The 16,565-nt window shown below is 50.3% G+C and overlaps 6 protein-coding genes across 6 annotated transcripts; 3 read left to right on the top strand and 3 right to left on the bottom strand.

Annotated features, from left to right (window-relative positions):
- Positions 1 to 849: 849 nt before the first annotated feature.
- On the top strand, positions 850 to 5,826 carry EV420DRAFT_1571052 (alpha-aminoadipate reductase Lys1p). Its single transcript, XM_060474305.1, has 7 exons — positions 850 to 2,002; positions 2,058 to 2,498; positions 2,550 to 3,545; positions 3,595 to 4,406; positions 4,460 to 4,805; positions 4,857 to 5,596; positions 5,650 to 5,826. Exons 1-6 carry the CDS (start codon positions 898 to 900, stop codon positions 5,426 to 5,428), a joined length of 4,272 nt encoding a protein of 1,423 aa, XP_060325629.1. The 5' UTR covers positions 850 to 897; the 3' UTR covers positions 5,429 to 5,596; positions 5,650 to 5,826.
- On the top strand, positions 5,809 to 7,761 carry EV420DRAFT_1767887 (NAD-P-binding protein). Its single transcript, XM_060480940.1, has 2 exons — positions 5,809 to 6,232; positions 6,283 to 7,761. The coding sequence occupies exons 1-2, from the start codon at positions 5,996 to 5,998 to the stop codon at positions 7,573 to 7,575; spliced, it is 1,530 nt and encodes a 509-aa protein (XP_060325628.1). The 5' UTR covers positions 5,809 to 5,995; the 3' UTR covers positions 7,576 to 7,761.
- A 2-nt stretch (positions 7,762 to 7,763) lies between these two features.
- On the bottom strand, positions 7,764 to 9,399 carry EV420DRAFT_1314031 (caspase domain-containing protein). The gene is made up of 3 exons (XM_060468622.1): positions 9,358 to 9,399; positions 8,893 to 9,288; positions 7,764 to 8,837 (listed from the first exon to the last, which is right to left on the bottom strand). The coding sequence occupies exons 2-3, from the start codon at positions 8,992 to 8,994 to the stop codon at positions 7,857 to 7,859; spliced, it is 1,083 nt and encodes a 360-aa protein (XP_060325627.1). The 5' UTR covers positions 8,995 to 9,288; positions 9,358 to 9,399; the 3' UTR covers positions 7,764 to 7,856.
- Positions 9,388 to 12,248, bottom strand: EV420DRAFT_1339727 (uncharacterized protein). The gene is made up of 3 exons (XM_060468917.1): positions 11,754 to 12,248; positions 10,417 to 11,685; positions 9,388 to 10,365 (listed from the first exon to the last, which is right to left on the bottom strand). The coding sequence occupies exons 1-3, from the start codon at positions 12,190 to 12,192 to the stop codon at positions 9,530 to 9,532; spliced, it is 2,544 nt and encodes an 847-aa protein (XP_060325626.1). The 5' UTR covers positions 12,193 to 12,248; the 3' UTR covers positions 9,388 to 9,529.
- A 185-nt stretch (positions 12,249 to 12,433) lies between these two features.
- Positions 12,434 to 14,510, bottom strand: EV420DRAFT_1571044 (uncharacterized protein). The gene is made up of 11 exons (XM_060474304.1): positions 14,434 to 14,510; positions 14,084 to 14,380; positions 14,015 to 14,027; positions 13,904 to 13,958; positions 13,720 to 13,849; positions 13,601 to 13,671; positions 13,462 to 13,544; positions 13,299 to 13,400; positions 12,986 to 13,243; positions 12,724 to 12,927; positions 12,434 to 12,672 (listed from the first exon to the last, which is right to left on the bottom strand). Exons 2-11 carry the CDS (start codon positions 14,107 to 14,109, stop codon positions 12,613 to 12,615), a joined length of 1,002 nt encoding a protein of 333 aa, XP_060325625.1. The 5' UTR covers positions 14,110 to 14,380; positions 14,434 to 14,510; the 3' UTR covers positions 12,434 to 12,612.
- A 553-nt stretch (positions 14,511 to 15,063) lies between these two features.
- Positions 15,064 to 16,494, top strand: EV420DRAFT_909945 (S-adenosyl-L-methionine-dependent methyltransferase). Its single transcript, XM_060483956.1, has 4 exons — positions 15,064 to 15,295; positions 15,354 to 15,463; positions 15,523 to 15,988; positions 16,054 to 16,494. The coding sequence occupies exons 1-4, from the start codon at positions 15,207 to 15,209 to the stop codon at positions 16,232 to 16,234; spliced, it is 846 nt and encodes a 281-aa protein (XP_060325624.1). The 5' UTR covers positions 15,064 to 15,206; the 3' UTR covers positions 16,235 to 16,494.
- Positions 16,495 to 16,565: the final 71 nt, after the last annotated feature.

The raw sequence follows: 16,565 nt of genomic DNA, 5'->3' as shown, positions 1-16,565 counted from the left end.
AGGATGCTCCTCACCTGAGTAATAATGTCTTTAGCAACGCGTTCTTCAAGGATCGGTGGGTTATCTGAAAAAAGCAGACAAACGTCCTTGTTCCAACACAATCATTTCGAATTATGAAAAAAAATTTCCCAAGCAACGCACTACATTTAGCTTCTTGGTGGACGCTTTCCGGAAAAGAGATGAGCCCTGGCGAGGGGTATATCATTCAGTAAAGATGGTAGAACGGGCCCATTTGCAAAGGCCGTGAGCTAGTACCCGACTTTCCCAGCGCCTATCGTAAGAGATGTCCATCTTGAGGCGCGAGCTGATCTCAGAAACTTCGAGGACGTCCATAGATACCCACTTTGGAATGGTGGAATCTGACCACATCACTCGAGCCGCTGCATAACGTAAATATGCTCTGTCCATTGACCTATCGCAGTCGTCATCGGTGGATGTTGTACCACGTCGGATAATCGGGAGTCTTCCGACACATATACCCACTTTTACGCCGCGAATTCGAGGCCACAGCGACGGCGGATGCAACACTATCGCCAGTCCTACCGGAAAGAAGCAGGGGCTCTGGTATAGGTAAGTAGTACGTCCGACGCCGCCACAGGTTGTACGTTTCGGTGGCATTTGGACCAAAGATCGCCCTGATTGTTGAAAAAAGAGCCTCAGAAGCACACCGTATCATCCTTGCGCAGAATATGGGACCCAGACAGCCAAAGTCGCGTACAGTACGCCTAGGTGAGTGTAGGAGTCAAAAGTATAAAGCGTGACATCGATCTCTCGTGATGTGTGACATTACGCGACTGTGGGTTCGGCCGAGCAAATCCGACACTTCTTTCTTCTGAACAGTGAGTCATTTTCTGCATTCTACCACTGTTCGAGTCTGAGATTTCTCTTCCTAGGACCATGGCGCCATTGACGATGGAGGAGCGCCTGGCTCAAAATATCGCGAGGCTGCAAAATATCCCTTCGATTTCGTTGCCTACCGACTACCCACGACCTGTAGGAGCCAACAAACTCGTCGAGGCCGCTCACTTGGCAGAGCTCTCCGAACCTGCCTCTCTTTCTCTTATGAAATTGGCGCTGTATGACGAGAATGGAGATCCAGATGAGGAGGACAGTCAGGACACCCAGCGACCGTCAGCGTTCCATCTCCTATTGGCTACATTTATCGTCCTTTTGCACCGTTACACCGGAGAGACAGATATTGTCATTGGATCATCTTCTGCGTCTGCCAAGGATCCTCTTGTTCTCCGTATCTCAGTCGATCCCTTGGATCCCTTCTGGGCCATTGTCCGTAGGGTGCAGCAGGTCGAGCAGGAGGCAGAGTCGATTGCTATTCCCTTTGAGGCCATCACCAATGCCCTGTACAAGAATCGGGACCCATTAACAGAGGGCCCCCTCTTCCGAGTTCGTTTTTTCGATGAAACGGACCAGCCAGTAGAGAATTTCATACGATCTACAAGCTTGACTTCCGATCTCACAATCTTCGTGACACGACCACCAGCATCCTCCCGTGCATCCATCGCCCCACGCATTTCCCTCCGTATACTCTACAACTCCCTATTTTTCACCCATGCTCGTATCACAACCATAGTCGACCAATTATCGAGCTTCCTCCGTCGGGTATCGTCTAATCCAGTCGCACCCATTGGCGCTATCCCACTGCTGACCCCTGCTCAACGAGAAAAACTTCCAGATCCGACCGCTGACCTCAATTGGTGCGACTGGAAGGGCGCTATCACCGATGTATTCTCCCGAAATGCCCGTGAATGGCCGGACCGGCCGTGTGTCATCCAAAGTCTACCAGCGCTCTCCCTTTCGGATCCGCAGGAAAAGATTACTTACTCGTATGGTGCAATAAGGCGAGCTTCCAACATTCTGGCACACCACCTACTCAAAGGGGGCATCCAGCGAGAAGAGGTCGTTATGGTATATGCTCATCGCAGTGTGGATCTAGTGGTGGCCGTAATGGCTGTGTTGAAAGCAGGAGCGACGTTCTCTGTAATTGGTCATTACTATCTCCCCCTTGCTTTATTCATATCTTCTAAACGCGTTTACCATAGACCCCGCGTATCCCGCGTCGCGTCAGATTATATACCTCAGGGTCACCCAACCACGCGGTCTAATCGTCCTCAAAGGAGCAGGCGTCATTGCTCCATCCGTGCGCGAATTCATCTCTACGGACCTCAAAATTCGGGTAGAGGTACCTGCACTGGAGATCAAGCCAGATGGTACCATATTCGGTGGTGTCGGACAAGACAACGTCGATATCTTGCACTCCCTATCCAATTTGGCCGAAACCGATCCAAATGTGGTCCTTGGTCCGGATAGCATCGGTACACTGTCGTTCACTAGCGGAAGTACCGGTATCCCTAAGGGCGTGAGAGGACGTCATTTCAGTCTGACGCACTTCTTTCCTTGGATGGGTGAACGGTTTGGTCTCAACGAGAATTCCAAGTTTACGATGCTTAGCGGGATCGCCCATGATCCAATCCAACGCGATAGTACGTTCTCTTCTTGCTGCTCAGCATAATGTGTTCTGATGGCGTGAAAAGTGTTTACGCCTCTTTTCTTTGGTGCCCAGTTACATGTTCCCACGGCCGATGACATAGGAACTCCTGGACGATTGGCAGAATGGATGGCTGAAAGCGAGGTGACGATTACTCATTTGACGCCAGCTATGGGTCAGCTGCTCTCAGCACAAGCAACGCGTCAAATTCCGTCGCTTCGTAACGCTTTCTTCGTTGGTGATGTCCTCACCAAGCGCGATTGTCTCCGACTCCAGTCTCTAGCTGCTAACGTCCGCATCATCAACATGTACGGAACGACCGAGACACAACGAGCAGTTTCCTACTTTGCCATTCCACCCGTGTCCGTCGACCCTACCTTCCTTGCCACTCAGAAGGACATCATGCCTGCCGGCGAAGGGATGATCGACGTACAGCTCCTGGTTGTGAACAGGAATGACAAGAACATCCCTTGCGCCATCGGTGAAGTAGGTGAAATCTACGTTCGCTCCGGCGGCTTGGCAGAAAGCTACCTCGATGCCGACTCTTCAGCGGAAAAGTTCGTCACGAATTGGTTCTCGGCTTCTGCCCCGCCAAGGAAAGACACAATCAAGCAACCTCTGAACAATGCACTCCCAGGGCCCGAGGCTAGGCACTGGAAGGGCATACGGGATCGGATGTATCGGTCCGGTGATCTTGGACGATACATGCCAGATGGCATAGTAGAGTGCACAGGACGCGCTGACGACCAAGTCAAGATTCGTGGGTTCAGAATAGAACTTGGAGAGATTGACACTCATCTTAGCCAACATCATCTCATTCGAGAGAATGTCACGCTGGTGAAGCGTAATAAAGATGAGGAAAAGATTCTTGTTAGCTACTTTGTTCCTTTGGGTGGTGATAAACTCGATGAGTTCGCGAGCGACATCACCGACGATGAAGGCCCCAAAGGACTGGTCCATGGCATCAGGAAGTACAGGCGGCTAATCAAAGATATCCGAGAGCACCTCAAAAAGAAGCTGCCTAGCTACAGCATCCCCACTCGTAGGTCGCTTATCTCTGCATACCACAACGACACTGACACGCACGCCAGTCTTCGTCCCATTAAAACGCATGCCCCTCAACCCTAACGGCAAGATCGACAAACCCGCCCTCCCCTTCCCCGATACCGCCCAGTCCGCAACCGCCGCACCCGCCACCGGCAAAGCGACATCAACAGAAGAGAAAATGCGCGAGCTCTGGTCTAAAATACTCCCAAACGCACCCCACCCACTACCATTAGAAGAAAGCTTCTTCGATCTCGGCGGGCACTCCATCCTCGCTACGCGTCTCATCTTCGAGATCCGCAAAACCTTCGTAGTCGACGCGCCTCTAGGACTGATCTTCGACGAGCCCACTATCTCTGGACTCGTCAAAGCCGTTGAGGCACTGCGGAATGCGGATTTGGGACTCACGTACAAGGAACCGGCTACCCCCCTGCCCCAGAACGATTTCCTTCAGAAGAAACCCGTTGCGACTATCGAGTATGGCACGGATTACGACCAGCTGTTACCAAAGCTGCGGGAGACCTACGCGCCGCTTCCTTCAGACTTCGCCACGAAGCCTATCACAGTCTTCCTCACCGGTGCAACTGGTTTCTTGGGCGCGTTCGTATTGCGCGATTTGCTTTTACGGCGTGAGAGGGTGAAAAAAGTCATTTGCCTTGTCCGGGCGGGCGATGGCGAAAAAGCCCTGGCGAGGTTGAAGGAAGGGTCAACGGATCGAGGGGTGTGGGATGACGAGTGGGTGAATTCTGGGCGGCTGGAGGTGTTGACTGGTGATCTAAGCTTGGGCAACTTTGGTTTGGGAGAGGAGTGGGGTAGGGTGGCAGAAGAAGCTGATGCTATCCTGCATAACGGCGCTTTGGTTCGTATATCCTCTTTTATTTTTATTTTTCATGATATTGACTACTGGGATAGGTGCATTGGGTTTACCCATACGAGAAACTCCGGGCGGCTAACGTTATTTCCACGTTGACCGCTATCGAGCTTGCGTCGACGGGGAAGCAGAAGCTCGTCGTCTTCGTGTCCTCCACGTCGGCTATCGATACTGAGCACTATGTCCGCCTTTCGGAGTCACTGACTGATTCAGATCATCAAGGTGTACCCGAGAGTGATGACCTAGAAGGTGCTCGAGCGTCCCTGAAAACTGGGTATGGACAGAGCAAGTGGGTATCCGAGAAGCTTCTTTTTGAAGCTGGGCGAAGAGGTCTGAGGGGACACATCGTCCGACCTGGATATGTAGTTGGTGATTCTCAGAGTGCCGGTACGTCCCTTCCCCCATCATTCAGCCAAAGACTCATCTTCTTTTGCCCAGTTACCAACACCGACGACTTCATCTGGCGTATGGTGAAAGGCTGCATCCAACTCGGACTCGTCCCCGACATGAACAACACCGTCAACATGGTCCCGGTAGACCACGTCGCACTATGCACCTCCCTAGCGACCGTCTCACCTCTCCCCTCCGCCCCCCTCTCAGTCCTACACATCACCGCCCGCCCGCTCCCCACATTCAACGGCATGCTCTCCTCCCTCACCCAGTACGGCTTCCCCACCGAACAGGTCGAGTACCTCGTCTGGCGGCGGAAGCTCGAGCAGCACGTCATGGAGGTGCAGGATAACGCGTTGTACCCTCTCCTGCACTTCGTGTTGGATGACTTGCCTACGAGTACGAAGGCGCCGGATTTGGATGATGCGAATGCGAGGAGTGTGTTGGGGCGTTATACGGAGAGGGTGAATATGACAGTGAATGAGGAGTTGATGGGGAGGTACCTGGCATGGTTGGTTAGAGCGGGCTTTTTGCCTGCTCCGACGATTGAGAATCCTGCTAAGGCGCTACCAATATTGGCGGGAGGTGTTGTAAAAGCTGCTGGGAGGAGTGGCGCATGAATTGTTCCTGCCATTTGTTGTATATTTCAAAAATCCAAAAGTGTAATAATAGAGTAAGGCTAGAGGCCTGATTTCTTCATTATTGAGGTCGATAATCAGACTCTGGATATGATATCGTCAACTATCTTGGTGGGTAGTGTGAGACTCTCCATGGCAGGAATTCATAATCCTACTTCCTGTTAGCTCGCACAAAGTAATAACAGGAATGGATAAATCACGTACAGTGTACACATCAGCGTATGAGAAGCAAGGAAAAGGGGGAAATCATTACGAAAGTGAAGGCATGCTTCTGTATGCACGTGTAAACTTCACCAATATTTATATTCCCTGCTTCGCATGCTTAGCCAGAAAGTTGTAGTGGTACTTAACGCTGCAAAGAGTCTGCGACGATGTGGTGGAGAAAACAAGATCGCGAATTCCGACCAAATTTCCAAATCAAATTACCTACGGCTATACGGGCCGTGCCGGCAGCACCACCCAGCCGCCATGCACCTCAACACCTTCAAGTTTCACGACTCTTACTCATACCATCATCGACATCGCTGAAACGACAATTCAGTCCTGTCGATGTCCCCCATTCAATGGGCGACGCTAGGTTTCCTTGCTTTCCTTTCACTCTTGGCCTACATCCGCGACAACGACAGGAAGCTCAAGGCCATCCCGGCGCGCGCAGCAAAGTTATCTCCAAACCGCTGGTCGGCCAAGGATGTAGAGAGGATGGCATCAGAGTGCAAGCGAGCAGCTCCGTCGATAGATGACCAACTGCCGCCAAAGACTGGAAGGAGGTATATAGTCGTTGGTGGGGTACGTTGTCTGTTTTCTTTCTTTTCCTTGGAATTCACAAATGACTGTAGGCGGGGTTCCTTGGCGGGTGGATCGTCCTGCAATTGCTTAAACGCGGGGAAGACCCCAAGCGTATCAGAATCCTCGACATTCGTCCTCCAAAACGGCTGGACCTCCTTGAAGGGAAGGCAAAGGACGTGCTGTTCATTCAAGTAGATATCAGCGACAAAACGGCCGTTGACGCGGCTTTCAGCGAGCCTTGGCCCGACGACGACAAGTCCCCGATATCGGTATTCAACACGGCCGCAAACATCCGGTTCTACGAACGACACGCTTCTCTCCTCCCATTATCCGCAAAAGTCAACATCCAAGGAGCGAAGAATATTCTCGACGCGTGCCGGAAAATCGGCGCGTCGATTCTCGTGCATACTTCCTCTGGCTCTGTTTCGGTGCGCAGCTCGTGTTTCCTGCTCTGGCCGTGGCAGGAGGAGCCGAAGCATTTCGTCCAAGTCATTAATGACGACGATGAGCTTATTCCCAAAAAACATGAAGACTTTTTCTCGAATTATGGATATACGAAGAGACAAGCGGAAATACTGGTGCGTGGAGCCAACAACGCAGATGGGCTTCGAACGGGGTGCTTGAGGCCAGGGAACGGCATCTTTGGTGCTGGTGGTGACATGCTTTGCGGGGCATATCTTGTTCGGAAGAGCAACCCTACATGGATACAGAACATCGTCTCGTCATTCTCATACGTCGAAAACTGCGCCCTTGCGCATCTCCTGTACGAACAACACCTCATCGAATCATCCAAACTCGGCGGGCAGGCCTTCTGCATCGCTGATCCTGGCTTACCTCCAACGTATGGCGACGTCTACACCGAACTCGAAGTCCTCGATGGAGAAGTCACCTTTCCCCACCTCTCGCCCACCTTCATGCTCCTCCTCGCCTACGTTTTCGAGTTTCTCTACCTCACGCGGCATCTGCTGAGTGCTCGCGGATACCCTTTCCTCGCTAGTTTCATACCCAATATCGGTGGGGGCGATCTTGTGAACCTCCAGCCTTCGCTGTACAATTTGACAATGGTGCATTTGATATTTGATGATTCCCGGGCGAGGCTACCGCCAGAGAAGGGTGGGTTGGGCTATAAGGGTGGGTTTACGACGTTTGAGGGGCTGTACAAGACCGCGGTGGAGCACAGACGGGGCTTGAATCGGCCTGGGGCGATGGCGAGGTCGGATGTGGCGGGGGTGAGTTTTAAGGGGATGGGATTTATGAAGGCTCAGCGTGGGGTTGGGTGGTTGGCGGATAAGATTAAGGAAGAGACTGGTGTTGACCCGGTGCAAGTTTTGGCAAGTTCGTGATATGGGACATATATGTACGTATCCTGTGTTATCAGCTTGTCGTCCTCATGAATCATTTTCAAACCAATGAATGTTGCTCAGATTTTGCAGTACTTTGACTCATACAGAGCGCCGATGATGGGCACCAGATGGGTATACTAACCTCGGATGAAATAAGTCAACTGAATTCCCGCGATTCTCTAAAAGTTATGAAGAGAACCCAGGCAAGAATATAATACAACTGGAAGGAAAAATCGGAAAGGGTAGGAAACGTACGAGTACACAATGAAGATGACTGTGACCTAAAAATGAGAAGGAAAGACAGTCGACACTGGTTCTTGGTACCAGACAGGCTCATCCTTGTAATCTCCAGCGACAAAGGGAGTCTGGTAAGGCAACTCGGGCAGTCCAGCGATGAGATCAACATAACTGGATTCTTCCTTCAATTGACCTGACCTCAAAGAATCCACGAGTGACTTTGTGAAGACGCCATTAACTGTTCCTGTGTCGTCTTCTGCTTCTCGCGCAAGCTCGTTCTTCTGACATGCAGCCAAAACCACATGAGAACTCGTATCCGGCTGCCAATCATGCGCAGTTACCGAACAGCGCCGCGCAAGATACTGAGGATAGGCTGCCAAACGCTGATGCGCATCTTCGAGCATAGGTTCAACCGCATGATATAGGAGCGAAGGCGCATTGCGCTGTGCGCGGAATGATCCAACTGGAGGACGGCACCTGATTCTCGCACAGGCGTGTCCGCAATCTAGGATGAGCGTGATCATCATCTTGTGCTTTACCTGAGAGATTTCGCTGAAGATGGCGTCGATTTCTCGGTCACTAATGTCAAGAATTTGGGACCCTTTGCCGTCAAAAGCGTCACGGTCTATGGGACATATCGCATTGATAGGCCTGATTGATGCGATAGAGACTCCTGGAGGTAGCTTGTCACGATAATCTTGATAGTAATCTTGGGCATCGTAGCGTGCGCCATTTCCCGCGAAATAGACGATGATATTGTCCCCGTTCAGTATGTCAGGATTGTCAATGAGGCTGTAAAGTGCCTTGATGATGTTGGCGCGAGTAGGTCTAGTAGACTCGGAGTTGTTGGTGGTCTCCTCACCTAGGGGACCCAAAAGGCGCTGGATGTGATCGCTGGGAACACCAAGGTCCTCAATGAGATATTTTTCCATCAGTTCTGCGTCCGATATGCAACCATACAAAGGATAATGTGTATCTCCGTCGATACCGATGATGACCGCCCAGAATCGAGAATCGTCTCTGACCTGGGCTTTGTGGTCAGTCCCAAGCATCCGACCAAGAATTATTGCTGCTTGATACCTTTTGTTTTGGCTCATTAAGCATCTGCCAACTTTCATCAGGGTCTGTTTCATCAGGAATTTCGGCTGAGTCGATGTCCCCTAGGTTCTTCTCGTGCCACATGAGATTGTCTGTAGCCAGTGTGTCAAGCTATTTAGGCCTTGAAAGTTACAATGAGAGTATCAGAGCAAGGAGTCTCTGCCAGTCTCAGTTTGGTCTCAGCTATGAAGCTATCCAGCAGCGGCAGCAGCCGGATTCCCGATTCTCTCCCTTTGTAAAAATCGTTGTAGACGATGGCTTAGGTCCAAAAATAAGGGTAGAAAAATGAGATATCTGCGTAGGAGCGGTGGAGTGATAAAGTCGGTCTTCTGCGAATTTATAGCGATTTATCTTGACCAAAGAATGGCGAAGACATATCTATAGCAATGCGTCAAAGAGTGTCTTTAAACGTCATCGGAAGCAACGTTTTACTTTACAATAACGTACCTTGGGCTGAGTTTCAGAGAGTATTGTTGCGTTCTGGTGACCGAACGGCCTCATGATAAATCGTTTGTATTTAAATATCCAAGCATGAGTCCCGTACAACAGTAGCTGAGAAGGATATAAGTATTAAAATATAGATATACAAATACTCTTGGTCCACATCCCAACCGAAGTATTAAACCTGTCCCCATGGCCGACCACGCCGTTCCGACGCGACAAGCATATCGACAACCCTATCCCTCGCCTCTTCAACTTCCTCATTATCAAACACCTTCCGCCCCATGATCGTCCTCAACTTGTACCCAGCGCCTTCATGGTCGGTCAACGACGGACTCGGTGGCGGGCTTAACAGGATAGACACGCCCTCACCCCCACATCCCATCACAGCCGAGGGGAAGAGCTTCCTATAGAGCACAATCCCACGGATCAGCGACTTGATGTCACGTTCTACACCATCTTTCTCTTCCTCATCTTCTTCCTCCTCCTCCTCCTCATCGATCCAAACTCTTTCTAGTCCAGCACCACCGCCCAGCCACACTTTCTCAAAGATGTCTCCAAGCTCCGACATCTTTCCTCCCAAAGAACGAGCAGCATCAACCGTGATCCTACGGAGATCGTCCTCTTTGTCACTCACACTGGCAGTTTCAATGCTAGCAGGGACGACAGACTCGACGAACATGGCTTCTAGGTGCGCCTTCATGCGTTCCAAGACAAGGGTATACGCGACAACGCCAATTGGAGTGTATCTGTCCCATTCAGCCTTGGTACCGGCGGCTTTCAGCCTCGACACGGCCTCGTTGACATTAACAGACCCCAGCACCAGTCGCTCGTAAGCACAAGCGATACCCCCATCGCGTTTCGCAGCTTCCCAGATCTTAGCCGCGTGCTTCTTGGCGGCAGGGCACGACAGCATTGCCAGAGTGCTCAAGTCGCCCGCGCTGGCGCTGAACCAGGGCAAGTGAGTGCGAAGTCGATACATTGTGAGCAGCCGAGTAATCAATGATGTTTGGTCTATTGAATCATAATTAGGTTGAACCAATATCAAGAATGAAGATCACAAACCTGGGTTGAAGACACAAATCTCTCCAAGTCTGACCCGCGCTCGTTGCTCGAGTCCTTTTTCCTCAAACGACTCGTCTTTGCGACCCCATCCAAGAGCTTTGGTAAGTCGCTTCGCCTCGCCTTGCTTGCCTCTCTTTGCCGGCTCAAGGGCGGCCAAAAGACTGGCAGTCCGCGTCATAGTCTGGCCATGAACTTCCTTCTTAGCCGCATGGAAAGCTCCGAAATCAAAGTTGAATCGGCTCTTGATCTTGCCCACCCATGGCCATAGGATAGAGATGAACACTAGAACCGACACGAGAAGATGGAACGCCTGAATCAGTGATTGGTACGTGCTGACAGTAGAAGGAGGTCTGGCATTGAGAATCACTCCCTCGTGAGTATGTTCTGACGCAGGTGCTGCCGAGCTGAAGGGGTTATTGAAGAAGGAGAACAGCGCGAATGTTGCCAAGAGGTATTGTGGTGCCTGAGATTGGGCTTCCAGTTTGGCTCCAATTTTCTCAACTGGTGCCGCAGGTGGTATCACCTTACGAGGTCGACCACGCTTCCTCTTCTCTGGTACAACAGGCGGACCAGCGGGTATAGAGGTGGTGGGTAGTGGAGACGGAACCTCAACCTTGGGTTTCTTCCTTCTTCTCTCTTCTTCTTCGTCGTTGTCTTCATCATCCGACTCGGGGACATCAATATCGAGGGCATCCACCTCATCCTTCTCTTCACCGCCAAACTTCTCCCTCCACTCTTTCTCCCAGGTATGCAAGAGGGCAGATCCGCCAACCAACCCCGAAACCAGAGCCTTCAGTCCATCCTGCTCGCGCTTCAACCGCATCTCCCGCTTCTTTAGCACTCGAATATACTCGACAGCTTTCCCAAGGACGTTCGCTTTGCTGCACTTCCTTGCCACCTTGACTCCATCAACGTAGCCTCGCTCGTCAATGATATCTGTCGAGTCTTCTTCATTCCTGATCTTGGCCTTAGTCCCTTTGCTCTTCTTGGGCCCATCGTTCCATTCCAACACTCGAAGAGCGGGAACTGCCATGCGCAACGACTGGATTCTGGCATTCAGGTTCGTGCGATATCGGCGCTCAATGGTCGTGTGGGACGTTTTGGGCCGAGATGACATGAGCATCGTACTGGGTGCCGGAGCAGAGGAAGGGATGACGGTGGCATGGAATGAGGCAGCTTGGGAAGCGGGAGGGGTGCTGGGAGGAGGAGTCGATGCGGCTGATGATACCGAAGAGGACGAAGACAGCGACGCAGATGACACTGAACCCACTAGAAACGAGCCGTATTAGATACAGCATACCATATAGATGAGCCCAGCCGGTATGAACTGGACTTACTTGTAGGCATGGCCATTACAACACCGGCTGATTCACGGACTCGTTGGGCCAATTCTGCAGCGGGATCCGGCGAAGACTCCTTGAATGACGATACGCTCATTCTTCTGGGAACAGAGCCGTAGTCACCTGCCAAAAGAGCAGGGGGTGACTGGAATGTGAAGGGAAAATCATATTCGTAATGGTTCGTCTTGGTCAATAGACTGGGCTCAACCACCATATTCGAGGTCCCAAAATCCATACCACCAAAATCCGTATATCCCATCGGTTCTTGGAACATAGAAGTCAGCTGAGACCAGTCGGTTTCGGTCGGGCTGTCCTGGATCATATCGTCCTGTAAAATTAAGTTGAGGTCCAAGGGATCTGACGAGTCGAAGCCTGTAGATGAGTGAGAGCCGGAGCTCGTCGACTCTGAAGGCGATGGCGCTGAAAAATCCAGCATGGTTGGAACGAGATGGGTGTAGGAAAGAAAGTTTGTCGCCTGCCTTGAGAATCAGGCCATTTCTCGATATTGGCCCATATTGATATCACGTGTTGGAAACTCCTTTTTTGGGAGACTCGGGCATCGGAGAAATCCGGACCGAAAGCCTTCCTCGAGCAACGCTTCCTTGAAGTTCCCTGAGACTTCCCTACATTTTGACTGGCCACAGAAAAAACTAAGGTTCGCCTGCTTCCCAAGTTGATGCACTTAACAAATCACCAACAGTATTATTCCCCTACAATGTTCTTGCACTACTTGTACAGCCAATATACACTAGTATGAACGGAGCTCCGTTGAATAAGCTACAGGTATAATACCCCAACCATCGTACATCGTACGGCCAGTAGATTACTCGCAGCACACACAAACTAAGACGTCGTTCTACACAGCAGTATACGGAGATACCTTTACCTGATCCATCTCATGAGCCTCGTGGTGAGACTATTCGACGTGTTTCAGCAAGGCATCAAGTACTCGAAATTAATTACTTACATGGGTATCAGCGTCAAGTACATCGTCCGAGGTATCTCGACTTGGACGTGCATCTTCCTCCATGGCAAAATTGACTTTCGAGCGCTGACGATGTCTCACTGACATAACTTGATGTGGTACTGCTCCGTTAACTGTTAGTGTTGGGTCTGGGGCTGTACTGTCTCCAGTGCGGCCGCCGACGATCCGCACCCTTGAGTTGAGGACCTACAGACAGGTATTAGTGAGCACAACAAACATCCGGATCACCAATCTTAACACTGACAGCGAACAGGCTATTTGAGTATAACTTCGAAAGTGCTATGGAAGGCACTAGGTGGTAGTTGTTGTGCTGATACACCCGATAAAACACAAGATCAATGATTGCAAACGCTGCACATGTTGAGCCAGTCTCCACTGTCAGTCTAACAATCTTGATGACGAGAATGTCTGTTGACCGGATCCCGGAGCGCGCTCTTAACAAACTCCAGGTCATGGTCACGGAGATGATCACGTCGCAAAGAGCCGTCCCCGCAAGCCACATCTTTGAGAACCGTGGTCAACACGCTGAGAAGAAGAAGAAAGAGAAGACCACGAACCGAAGTCACCACATATGTCTTTGTCTGTATCTCTGAGAAGTGCCCGATTTCGTCTGCCCAAACACCTGCATAGATGCCGGCAACAGCCTGAGTCAAAGAAAGCTAAGAGAAAATGCCTCGATTAATAGACGGTAATATCTAACACAGAGTAAGACTTTCTCACCAACACAATTACCAAAGGAACCCAAATTTCTCTAGTCAAAATCCAGATTCGCCAGGCATAGAAAAACTGTCCCGTAGCACTGACTAGCCGTATATCTCAGTTACTGGACTAAAGACAGAAAATCAAAGTCTTTGCTTACCGAGTGAAGTCATTAACGGACCATTGATCCAATAAGTGCCAAGCGCGTCAAGCTGTATTAGATCGCCCCAACTGCGAAGAACGTGAGGACGACGTCACTCGGAAAGACAGAAGACTCACCCAGTACCAAAATTCCTAAAAGCGTCACTAGTTGCTATGCATGTCTGCGCGATTTCAAATAAATATATAATCAGAGCCAAAGCTTTTGTAGGGAAAAATCGGTCGGTGGGGAAAGCTATGTAATATATGTCTGTTGAATCGGTCCGTTTAGACGTTTAGCGAGTATAGAGTACGTTGGACCCACATGCTTGGAGAGTCAAGGCACCGAAAAGTCCCCAGTTGAAAAAATGTCCGATAACCTGAACAGAATTTTCCGATCAGTAACCCGAACCTTCTATGAGAACCAATGTCCTACCAACGGACCAGTCCTGCAAAAAAACCGCACTCAGTACAAGATGGTACTACGCGGATGATTTGCACTTACAACTGAGCAATGGGGACGGACGACATGGCATGAAGGAAGGGAAAGAACACGTAGGTGACTACTTCGGTTAGAATTCCAGGTTATTAAAGGGTCTTGACGAAATCGAGGCCATCTTATCCCCAAGTCGCTCGCCACAACACAACTTCTATGCCTCATGATGACAGATTTCCGTCAGGACAAGAATAGATAACGAGACAGGCTTATCCGAATACAAAATCCCGGATCGACAAGCTGAACTTTGGAGCAGTGGCAGCTAGTTGGTTGTAAATCCTAAATTTGCGACTTGTGACATTTTGACTGTATCTCACGATAAAATTATACAGGAAGAACACAACGTAACATGTTCTTACCTTACCATATTTTCGTGCCCCAGATTCCGAGTTGAATGTCGTTGATTCAAACTTCGAATTCGGAAACTGCCGTTTCTTGTTCTCTTGGTTACCATATGCAGACCGTGACCGTGGACCCACCCACCAAGCTACTTTTGTTCAGCGTGGGTAGCATTCCGCCACTGTTGATGAAGGCGACCATCGGGTTTTTCGTGGGGCATCGTGATTGTATCGATAAGTTCCGCTGAGTCTGGTTACCCTTGGCGGCATTATCAAACCAACAGCTACTAATCTCTGGTTCTGGCGCTACGTATTCCCGGGGGCGGCGAGCAGAATAGGTCACAGGTATGTAAGTATCTTTGCAATGTGTTCGTCGGGTATTGAATTTTGGCTATCAGGACGTCACTTCCCTCTCAGGCTGCTTCTCCGGCAAATTCTCCATCGCGCTAAGCGCAGTCTCAATGGTCGGCTGGTCAACCGTCATTGCGTTTGCAACCGTCGTCATCATGCCCGATTCTTGGATTCTGAGAAGAGCCAAGGCATTGTACCTACCGCTTTCAACTATTCGCGTCTTTTTCTCTGTTTTTTAAGTTTCTCGCTTAAGACATGAGGCGTCTCTTGTGACTACTTCGTTTGCTCCGCGTCAGACTGAGACTAGGATGAGTAACTGTGAAGGACCGATGTCTTCGTACGATTAGCTGTCCGATCACAGGGTCCCAAGCGCTGTAGGAGGTTCATAACAATGGATCTTCAGTCTCTTGGCTCTATTCCACTAAACCCACATCCATTCTGTCATGAATCGTATTCAGCACACAGAGAGGACTCATCACTCCATTCCAGGCTCGCAGTACGTGCTTCCCTCTGACGAACTCGAGCGACAAAGGTATGTAACCACACCGCGATATGGTATCCATATGCACCTACCAACCCTATGACTCCAGATTGAATTTACAACACCAGGTCATACGGCGAACATCTGGCGGGGCCCTTCTGTTTCCCTGTATCCGTCTCTTAGGCAATGATCAAGTCCTAGATTCGGGCACTGGTACAGGTAATCTAGCCGGTGGCACCGCTCGCACGCCCTGATTCATTCCGACTGATTTATTTCAGGCATCTGGCTTTTGGAGCTTGCACCCCAGTTACCTCCTACCGTTCGTCTCCATGGTGTGGATATTATAACACGACTTTTTCCCACCACATATCCCAACAATATCAAGTTCTCAGTTGAAAATATCACCCGACTTCCGTCGTCTTGGAGCAATACCTTCACCTTGGTTCACCAAAGGCTATTATTGGCGGCGTTGCGCAAAGTGGAATGGCCGATTGCAATCAGCGAGATGTACAGGGTTATCTCTCCTGGCGGTTGGGTTCAACTTTGCGAGGCCGGCTCCTGGCGTGCTGGTCCGTTCACCGCTCGGTTTCAATCACTGATGAGGACCTTGCTTGATTCCAAGGGTTTATTTATGGACTGTTACAAAGCCATGCCCTTGATGCTTAGGAATGCAGGCTTTGTTGATGTCCGTGTCGAAGTGATTCAATTATCACTTTGCGGCGCGGAGGGCAGCGATGATCGAAAGTGCGTATCAGACCTTATCTCATACATTACGTCACTTACGAGAATCCCTTTTGTTCTATTTCCAGAAATATGTGTAGCGTCTTTCGGGGTATGAAGACCCCGATCTTGAATGTCGGCGGCTTCGGCTTTGTGAGTTCTGAAGCAGAATTTGATGCGTTGGTGAATGGAGTCGAAGACGAGATGGAGAAGACTGGCAGCGCCCAAAAGGAATACTTCTTGTTCTGTGCTCGGAAGCCTTCATTGTGAATGATGAAGGTCGAGCTGTATTGTACGAACATCTGTCCGGGCTTTTATCCCCTACGCAAGCTGGCGTTGATCGCCATTAAACCTTCACAGACATGAATCCGACAGCTTTCTGACAAACCTCAACTGTTCGCAGCTGACCCGGCTGTCAGGCGCTTAAATGAAGATGCTTACGCGTCGTTTCGGCAACGAGACTGGCTCTTAGCCTTCTCCATATGTATATCGTTGATCCAAGGGTCATCAGTCTTTCGAGTTCTCGTCCTAACGTCATCGTGGTAAGCATGGTTCATAAATCACCATGCTTGAAGCCTCTTTCTCCATCTCTCACTGTTCT

Source organism: Desarmillaria tabescens (genome assembly GCF_030435595.1).
Source record: "Desarmillaria tabescens strain CCBAS 213 chromosome Unknown EV420scaffold_48, whole genome shotgun sequence".
Classification (NCBI taxonomy): Eukaryota; Fungi; Basidiomycota; class Agaricomycetes; order Agaricales; family Physalacriaceae; genus Desarmillaria; species Desarmillaria tabescens.
This window is presented reverse-complemented; position numbering and strand designations above follow the sequence as displayed.